Source organism: Sinocyclocheilus anshuiensis, unplaced genomic scaffold, assembly GCF_001515605.1.
Source record: "Sinocyclocheilus anshuiensis isolate Anshui unplaced genomic scaffold, SAMN03320099.WGS_v1.1 scaffold674, whole genome shotgun sequence".
In the NCBI taxonomy this organism is placed as follows: domain Eukaryota; kingdom Metazoa; phylum Chordata; class Actinopteri; order Cypriniformes; family Cyprinidae; genus Sinocyclocheilus; species Sinocyclocheilus anshuiensis.
The window spans coordinates 198,266-207,923 of NW_015542395.1; the positions used below are offsets into that span (position 1 = coordinate 198,266).

The following is a 9,658-nucleotide window of genomic DNA, read 5'->3' on the forward strand; positions in this document are numbered from 1 at the left end:
ATGACTTTCTTCTTTCAGACGAATACAATCAGAGTTATATAAAAAAATGTCCTGGCTCTTTCAAGTTTTATAATGGCAATGAATAGTGGTCGAGATTTTGAGGACCAAAAAAGTGCATCCATCCATCATTAAAAGTGCTCCACATGGCTCCAGGGGGTTAATAAAGGTCTTCTGAAGCTAAGGATTTCGTTATAAGCCAAGAGGAGACTGGAAGCTAGAGATTATGGTTTATAAAGGTTTAAATTTGGATATTTTTCCTACACAAATGCATCGCTTCGCTTCAGAAGGCCTTTATTAAGGTGGAGTACTTTTTATGATGGATGGATGCACTTTTTTGGGCTTCAAAATCTCAACCACCATTCACTGCCATTATAAAGCTTGGAAGAGCCAGGACATTTTTTGATATAATTCCGATTGCATGTTGTCCGATGTTGACAGAGAAACATGCCTTACTTTACAAAATCTCAGTCAGCCATGGGTACACACACTTACAGGCGGTATCTTTCCCAACTTCTGTTCATCCTCCTCTACTGAAGTGGGAGTAAGTGCCGGGGTCCTCCTGAGCACGCTCAACCCTCCTGTTCGTCTTGGGCCGCCCTGGTTGGAATTCTGTCCATGTGTCTCCCCCTGGGTTAGGTCCGATTCTCCACCCGACAGGCTGAGAGAGGTTTCATTGGACACACGGACCCTGAGGCTGCGTTTAAAGCGATGGCGTTTGTGCGAGGCGGTTCTGCTGGGCTGGGGAGGCTGAAGGAACAGGGGGTTGACGAAACATGGGCTGATCAATCTGAATGTCCTGTGGGGCGCTGAAGGCGGAGGGGGGCCATTTGGAAGGCCAGGAGACATCTGAGAGCTCCAGAACTCTGAAAAAGCCATGGAAGGTTGCAAAGAGTGGAACTGAGATGTATTTCTTAGGAATTTTAGAGCAGTTATGCCATATTCCAGTATCTATCGAAAATAAAGCTTTCAATGTACCATGAAAACATAACATCTTTTTGCAATATCTATTCAGATAATCATGACTTGTCCTGTTATGATTTGGTAATAAGGATGCGATTTGGCATGCTAGTTGGAATTGCTTAGCCATGTGGTATTTCTTAGTTGGTAACTAACAGTAAGGGTAAGGTGTTGGGAAAGTTTTCCAAATGTTGTCGAGTCACTCTTTCTCCCAGCACCAAACAATTATCCCTGAGTTTGAGCAGTGCATTTCAGCACTATTTTAACAGTATATTTCAACAGATTTTGCGATCCTGTCAAAAGGAAATGCTAGCTTTGCAAAGAGGCAGTTATTGAAGGATGGATGGGATAATTAAAAACTATAGAGGACAAAACTGCACACCCGCAGGTGTGCATAAGCACAGAAAAGCGCTGCAGCTGGTAGCAAGAGGGTGTTAAGGATGCTAAGTGGGTGTTTATATACAGTATAAGTGCAAAAATGGCTAGTTTAGTTTTAAAGGTCAAAAAGAGGGGTGGAAACGGTCGTGAAAACATGTATTCTTACCTAAACCCAAATGCGAAATGTTTTCCAGCTGGGTGTGTGTTGTGGCCTGTATAATTGCATCTGGGAGCTCAAGTGGGAAAGGCAATACATCTCTGTTGAACACATACACAAAGAGCAGAAATGACATAATACATTATAGCTCAATCTACATGAATCATTTTCCTATAATGTTTGATGTTTGTTACCTGCTGACGGTGTAAAATGCCACTAGTCTGCAGAGATCAGGGAAGCTCAGGGCAGAACTTTCTAGAGAAAATGCTAAACGGTGAAAAAGAAGATGCACTAATTTAAGATAGAAAACTGCTACCAAGCATAAAATCAGGCTTTATTTTGATAATGTAATTGTGCGAGCTTGTCTTATTGGGGAGTACCAAATAAAATGCATGTCAGGTAGACATGCATAGACAAAATAATCCCTTATATTGCATATTAAAATAAAAAAAATGTAGGATTTGAATTAGTCTATAGTAACTATAATTTGCTTAACAATAATAGAAGCTCCCCAGCACAATATAACAACAAAAAAACATTACGGGGGACCAAAGGCTTTTTGTAAGTTTTAGGCGATAGAAAATACCATTAGCTTAGTTCAAAAGCTGTTAAGTATGTATGTGTGACGTGTTGAACTCACTGGAGTCTTCCTCACGGATGGGATACTGTGACACTCCTCCCTCCTCCAGCCGCACACACAAAACCTTCCTGTGGGACGCGTTACACTTACACACCAGAAATGTCTGTGGACAAAGAGCATTCATTAACCCTCATTAGATGATGTTGTACATGTTAAATTATTAAATATAACAATAAACTTGATATATAATGGAATAAAACAGAGATTTTGAGAAGTCAGTGTGTTTAACTGAAGTCTAATTGGCTGATTAGTTGCAAATTACACCCATCTTACTGGCCATTGTTATGCAGTCAAAGGTTATACAGAGGTACATCACTGCATGATTACTGTAAATATGACTTTAGATTGTGAATAACAGTGTTAAACATGATGATTTGATTGTAAGTGGCTGTTGGGATTCTCTCACCCCGACTATCTCTCGTTGCAGGATTTGGTGGGCGGAGTCAGGGTTGATTGACAGCTGCAACCATATGGAGTGTGTGAGGAGAAGACGATCCAATACACTCAAACTCCTCTGGAGAGACGCGTCCATCTATAACAAACAGGACAGGAGTCAACAAGAACACAAAAGCTTCACAGAAAGTTCATCATTCACAAAATTCTATTATTAAATGGTATTGGTAACACTTTACAATAAGGCTCTATTTGTTAAAGGGGTCAAATGATGTTGCTAAAAAGAACATTATTTTGTGTATTTGGTGTAATGAAATGTGTTTATGTGGTTTAAGGTTCAAAAAACACATTATTTTCCACATACTGTACATTATTGTTTTTCCTCTATGCCCCGCCTTTCTGAAACGCGTCGATTTTTACAAAGCTCATCGTTCTGAAAAGCGAGGTGTGCTGTGATTGGCCAGCTATCCAGTGCGTTGTGATTGGCCGAATACCTCAAGCGTGTGACGGAAATGTTACGCCCCTTACCATACTGTGATGCCGTGTCCGGCCGGAGCGACGAGACAAAAACATTAAAACTCATTATAAACGAGGCATTTGTTGCATCCAGTGGGGACATAATTACTGATTATAATGACTTATACTGTCTTTTTACACGTTGCGTTGCATCGCGCCGCATAAACATAAAACCATGTCTGCATTTGTGATCGGAGAAACGACAAACAACAAGCGCTACTCTACACTGCTTAAAACTCGCGTTTGAATCATCAGTGGCAAATTCTTGCAACTCTCAATCCGTGAGTCAGAACAGCCGGCATTGTAGTCTACTCTCACAGGATCAGTAAACAGTCCTCCATAAAATGCGTTATGCAAATCTTCCCACACAGTGACATAGACATGTGGGGGCATGTTTAAACGAGGTGTTTTAGGAGGGCGTGGTCGAGTCTTAACTTTTATAAAGAATATCTCTTTGGGTTTGAGACTTTAGTCTTTGCAACTTTAGGGATCTTATCTATTCACAATCAGCTTGTAACACTCCAAAGAGAAAGGAAAACTTGAAATCGCATCATATGACCCCTTTAACTACATTAGTAAACATGAAGTAACAGTGAAAAAATTACAATTACTATATACTTTTTTTTTACCGTATTCAACCTCTAGTGTCTTGTAATCTCTCTAAAAAAGTATCACATTACTTATTCACATTCCAACTCCCATATCAACATCAGATACAAGGATAGACATGAAACTGCTATTTAAATTCTTTCAACTAAATAATATACAATTGCATAAATTATTCTTGAACTGACCAAAGCATTTACAGGGAGAAGGTTACATTAAAAATATACATATGTTAAATTTTGAAGTTAAATCTACTTTTGTTTTATATAGAATTGTTTTATAGTCTATACAGTATTTACTACAATTACATTAGAAGTCTCGGAGGGATTGGCATGGTAATGTACATGACAATGTTAATGTATTTGGTCTTGGCGGAATAGATCTGCTACGCTGCTGCTGCGGCAGAGCAAGTACCGAGACTTGCTACTGCCAATACATCCACAACATGCTGCTGTGAGCATGTAAGAAATATTGCTGCTGCAAATATAACATATATGAAATAACCCCATATAGCATACATGAATCACCTCGTAGCAGATCTATACAGGTGGAGCTGGGGAAGGTGGAGGGTTTCTGAAGCAAGCTGCAACTGCTACGGCAAGCACTAATCATATATTTGAATGTTGAGCAGCGAGCTCATTGGCTACCGATACAGGAGAGAACCAATCAGCTGTGCCATGTGATAATGATGTCATTAGGTCAGATTGAGTTAGACCTATCGGACTGCGCCATCTAGAGTTTCATGCCAGAACTCTGTATTAATGCATTACACCCAATACTGTTTATAATACTAATGCAAATGTGCTCTGCAGTTCTCTTTGTCAAAACCCATCCTGCAGTTTTACCCCCATAAAAACCAGCACAGAAACTGTGGAAAAACTCTGCAGAATCTGTCTGGGCCTACATGAAACACGCAGACAATGAGCCGTGCAGCAGTCACTGCTTCAAATGCTCGCTCTCTCTATATCTCATTGCGATGACACTGTGTGGGCAGCCCGAGAGGATGCTTATGCATAACAGCAGATGGTTGTCATGGCAACAGATGCCTACACGTCCTACCAGGCAGTCCCACTCATCCACAGACACCTACTCACCCCAAACACGCTCGCGCACAAGACAGACTGCGCTTAAAACGGCGAGGAACTCTTGGCAAAGTAGAGAGGATGTTTTTAAATTCCTTGCCCTTTCCCTCTCTAGCGAGCTCTCTGGCACAATCAGGGCTCTCTGCGATATTTTTATCTCGTTTTTATAAATGTGGACGTGGGTTATCTCGCCCACGTCCCCTCCTCAAACACCATCAGACAGGTAGATTCAGCTGCTGTCGGAGTTTTATACGCTTCACAACGACGAAAGTCCAGCGATGACATAAAATAACCATGCAACTGTGTGCAACTGCTGAAACTGTGAGGTTTAGTTTTAGTAATATGATCTGCTTTGGTAAATGTCACGAGCACAATCTACATACATTCGTTTTGCAGCTTTCAAAAAAACCAATGTGCGTGTAATTGCATTCATGCATCGAGCGTCTCAATACAGAGAGGTTTGCCAAGCACACAAACACACAGATATTTGAGTTTGATAATGTTACATCAACAAATTAAATGCGTTGGTTTTCTTTATCGGTCATTCTCAGAAAATGGTGCTATTTGTGCCTGAAAATGTCAGGAATTAATTATCACATCAAATTCTCATATCAGCTTGAATAGAAGATTGATAGTATCACAGTAATTAATTAATTAAAACATGTGTAACATTTGTCTTTCAAAACATGCTTTGTGCTTTAATTTAACTCTATTACAATAACAATGTACTGGGCTTGAATGTTCTGAAAAAAAAAATCTGATGGCTGAGCAAATATCACTGCATCACAACTGCATCATAATTTACAGTCAAAAATCTTGTTCTTTTTGCCAAGAATTGTTTTTTTTTTTTCAGTCAAATATTTATCTATTAATATGTAGTCTCAGGCTGACACATTTAACTCTGTTTTCAAAATAAAATATATTTAAATTCTTTGTACAATAAATACAATACATTATATTAAATATATATATAAAAATATATAGGCTATATAGATGTATTTTTGTGTATTTGGTAATGCATTTTAATATATATATATATAAAATGCATCAGTTTTTACAAAAATATGACAGCACAACTTCAATGTTTTCAACATTTTTAATAATCAGAAATGTTTCTTGAGCAGCAAATCAGCATATTAGAATGATTTCTGAAGGATCATGTGACACTGAAGACTGGAGGAATGATGCTGAAACTTCAGATTTGATCACAAGAATAAATTACATTTTACAATATATTCAAATAGTAACCAGCTATTTTAAATTGTAATAATATTTCACTGTTTTTACTGCATTTTTGAGTTGAGTCATAAACCTTGACATTTCCATCCAGCTTCCAGCTTTTCAAAGTTTAGATACAATAAATCACATTCTCCTCTGGCTAAACGCAGCCTTGACTGGAAATTGTGAGGAAAATGGTTCTACCATATACCAGACGCTCCATTCAGCAGCACAATGCCAGCTATTATATCTCAGTCCTGCTTTGTTTATTCCTTGTGTACGTTGTAGACCTCTAACACCCATCTGAGGTTTATGGAGAGGGTTTATTACATAAACATCACATCACCGGCCCAGATGACTTTACCACCCACAAACGCAAGCACTAAACCACTGCATGAGAATCTGAGAGAACTGATGGGTCAGTAACCTCCATACCGCAAACCCTAACCAGATAACATCCGAGGAGAGACAGATGATGTCCAATTGCAGCGTAGGCCTCCTTACATAAAGCCCAGAGCAGCCTACACACACAGTTATGCAATTAAGCATCACACAGGGAGAAACACAGGAAGAGAAGCAGAGAAAGAATAGGAGAAGAGGGAGGTGAGTTTGATTTCAGCAGTGAGTCGCTTTCTCCTCTTGAAGAACTGTTTTTTTTTTCTTGATGCTATTTTTGAGTCTGAGTTCAGGAAGATTATAATTACGAATCAAAGAAGTCGTGAATTTTTTTTGCTCAGCACTTAAAGGGATAGTTCACCCAAAATGAAAATTTGATGTTTATCTGCTTACCCCCAGGGCATCCAAGATTTAGGTGACTTTGTTTCTTCAGTAGAACACATTTGATGATTTTTAAGTCCAACCGTTGTAGTCTATCAGTCTTATAATGCATGGCAATGGTAACAAAATCTATGAGTGTAAAACAAACATGCACAGACAAATCCAAATTAAACCCTGTGGCTCGTGATGACACATTGATGTCCTAAGACACTAAACGATCGGTTTGTGCCAGAAACCGAACAGTATTTATATAATTTTTTACCTCTAATACACCACTATGTCCAACTGTCTTTGGGTGCGCGCACGGCATCCGGTGCGTGAGGTGTGTACGTGCTCTGGCGTAGTTTACGTTAATGGGTGTGTTGTCGCGGGAGGAGCAAACGACAGACGCAGTTTATTAACAGAAAATAAACAAAGTGTCCAGAGAAAAGGGAATCAAGTGTCCAAAATAAACAGGGGATCTGGTGTCCTCATCGTGCTGCGGGGTTCGTGAAGGGAAGGGCAGTGGTCAGGAAGGATCCAGGTAAGGGGCGGAGTCCGGCGGCTCACATTTTCATTTTTGGGTGAACTATCCCTTTAAAAAGACAGTTTTACGTTTCAATGGCTTTTGAATACTCTTTTTACTTTTTTTAAAGACGTTTTATTGCTCACCGTTTGAGACACTGTTGAGTGACACCTTTTCTTCTCAGGAGAGATATTAAAGAGAACTGATTTGCAATTTTACTTTCCTAGAGGTTCTACACCACAATGATGAGTTTATAATAATGATATGCACAAGCTCATTATTATGTGCATTAAATAGAATGAAGGATTATTGATTTACTACAAAACAGTAGCTGCTATTAAAGCAATATTTCACCCAAAAATTAAAATGTGCTAAAATGTGCTCACCCTCAGGCCATCCAAGATGTAGATGAGTTTTTTTCTTCATCAGATGTGGAGAAATGTAGCACTGCATCACTTGCTCAGCAATAGATGCTCTGCAGTGAATGGGTGCCGTCAGAATGAGAGTCTAAACAGCTGATAAAAACATACTTGCTCACCAATGGATGCTCTGCAGTGAATGGGTGCCATCAGAATGAGAGTCCAAACAGCTGATAAAAACATCACAATAATCCACAAGTAATCCACACCACTCCAGTCCATCAGTTAATGTCATTAAGATGTTTTAACTTCAAACCATTGCTTCCAGCTAGATTACGAGTCCATAATCCATAATATTACTTTATTGAAAAAGTTGTCTAGACTGAATCAGGAGAGAAATCTGCACGGATCAACACCGCATACAAGCAAAAATAGTATACAAACTCAAACAATATATTTCTGGATTTTGATGTGAGACGACAACAGGAAATTTACTTTTTCGCTGGATGAAGCATCATTATGAATTATGTACATTATGGATTTTGGCCAGAAGCAATGGTTTAAAGTGAAAAGTCCTTAATGATGGGTTTGTTTCTTACAAACACACAGCTTTTCACTTCACAAGACGTTAACGACTGGAGTGGAGGACTGGAGTGGTGTGGATTACTTGTGGATTATGTTTTTATCAGCTGTTTGGACTCTCATTCTGACGGCACCCATTCACTGCAGAGGATCCACTGGGGAGCAAGTGATGCAATGCTGAATTTCTCCAAACCTGTTCTGATGAAGAAACAAACTCTACATCTTGGATGGCCTGAGTTTGAGTAAAAGACAGACTTTTCATTTTTTGGCGAACTGTCTTTTTAAAGAAGTTTGTCTGTAAATAAGATTTGAGAGTTACAAAAGAAGCGAGGATTCTGAGAACAGCTCAGATTGAGTTTTTGCAATCCAAAGAAATTGAATACATTCTTAAAATGAACCACTGGGGAGCAAGGGATGCAATGCTGAATTTCTCCAAACCTGTTCTGATGAAGAAACAAACTCTACATCTTGGATGGCCTGAGTTTGAGTAAAAGACAGACTTTTCATTTTTTGGCGAACTGTCTTTTTAAAGAAGTTTGTCTGTAAATAAGATTTGAGAGTTACAAAAGAAGCGAGGATTCTGAGAACAGCTCAGATTGAGTTTTTGCAATCCAAAGAAATTGAATACATTCTTAAAATGAACTAACCGAATACTTTTTGAGGACACTGGGAAAACATAAAACAAGCGAGCCGAGGAGCAGGTGGTCACTCTGCGTAAATGAAGAACTGAACTTCAGTGACACGAGGACAGTCTGTCAGACAGACTGCTGCACTTCTGCAAGGCAGCTCTCAACATTTCCAGTAACAAGCACAGAGATGGAGAAAGAGAGGACGAGGACTTGGAGAGACACGTAGAGATGGTTTCATGAAGCAGAAGCGTGGGAGACCAAACACGAGTCGCAGCAAAAGCCTGTTGAGAAACATCTCCAGGGACAGAAACGAGAGAGAGAGAGAGAGAGAGAGAGAGAGAGAGAGAGAGAGTGGAGAAAGTGAGGAGAGATGGAGGGAGAGAGACAGGAAGCCCTGCAGAGGAGGAGAGCGCTGCATCTTCAGCTGGAAAATGAGCAGCAGCAGCTGTCAGAATAATGGAGCTCAGACGCAGAAAGTTTCAGATGATGGCGGCAGGGCAGATTTTGAGAAGGAAATGTGGAGCAAACAGAATACAGACGTCACACTGAATCACTCCACCATCTGATCTGACACCAGAAAAGTGCTGTCCGTAAAACAATGCTTATTGTGAAAAAAGCTTTACAAATACATTTTATAACAAAACTTTATAAAATAAAAAAATATATAACAGACTCATACTTCTGCTGATATTAAATAATTAATTTAATCTAAATTATAATATGTTTTATATGTTATATATGCTGCTTAGTCTTACAAGATAGATAGATAGGCCTATACATATAATATATATGTATATACAGTGGGTACGGAAAGTATTCAGACCCCCTTCAATTTTTCACTCTTTGTTATATTGCAGCC

The 9,658-nt window shown here is 39.2% G+C and overlaps 1 protein-coding gene across 1 annotated transcript in view; it reads right to left on the reverse strand.

The window, feature by feature from the left end:
• The window catches only part of LOC107692828 (ras and Rab interactor 2-like), a 41,257-nt gene that overhangs the window by 9,552 nt on the left and 22,047 nt on the right, over positions 1 to 9,658 (reverse strand). Inside the window, exons 2-6 of the mRNA XM_016492035.1 lie at positions 2,539 to 2,664; positions 2,133 to 2,235; positions 1,687 to 1,759; positions 1,502 to 1,593; positions 493 to 863 (exon numbers count right to left, since the gene is read on the reverse strand). Of these exons, the coding sequence (XP_016347521.1) occupies positions 493 to 863; positions 1,502 to 1,593; positions 1,687 to 1,759; positions 2,133 to 2,235; positions 2,539 to 2,664 (765 nt within the window). The remainder of the gene's footprint in view (positions 1 to 492; positions 864 to 1,501; positions 1,594 to 1,686; positions 1,760 to 2,132; positions 2,236 to 2,538; positions 2,665 to 9,658) is intronic.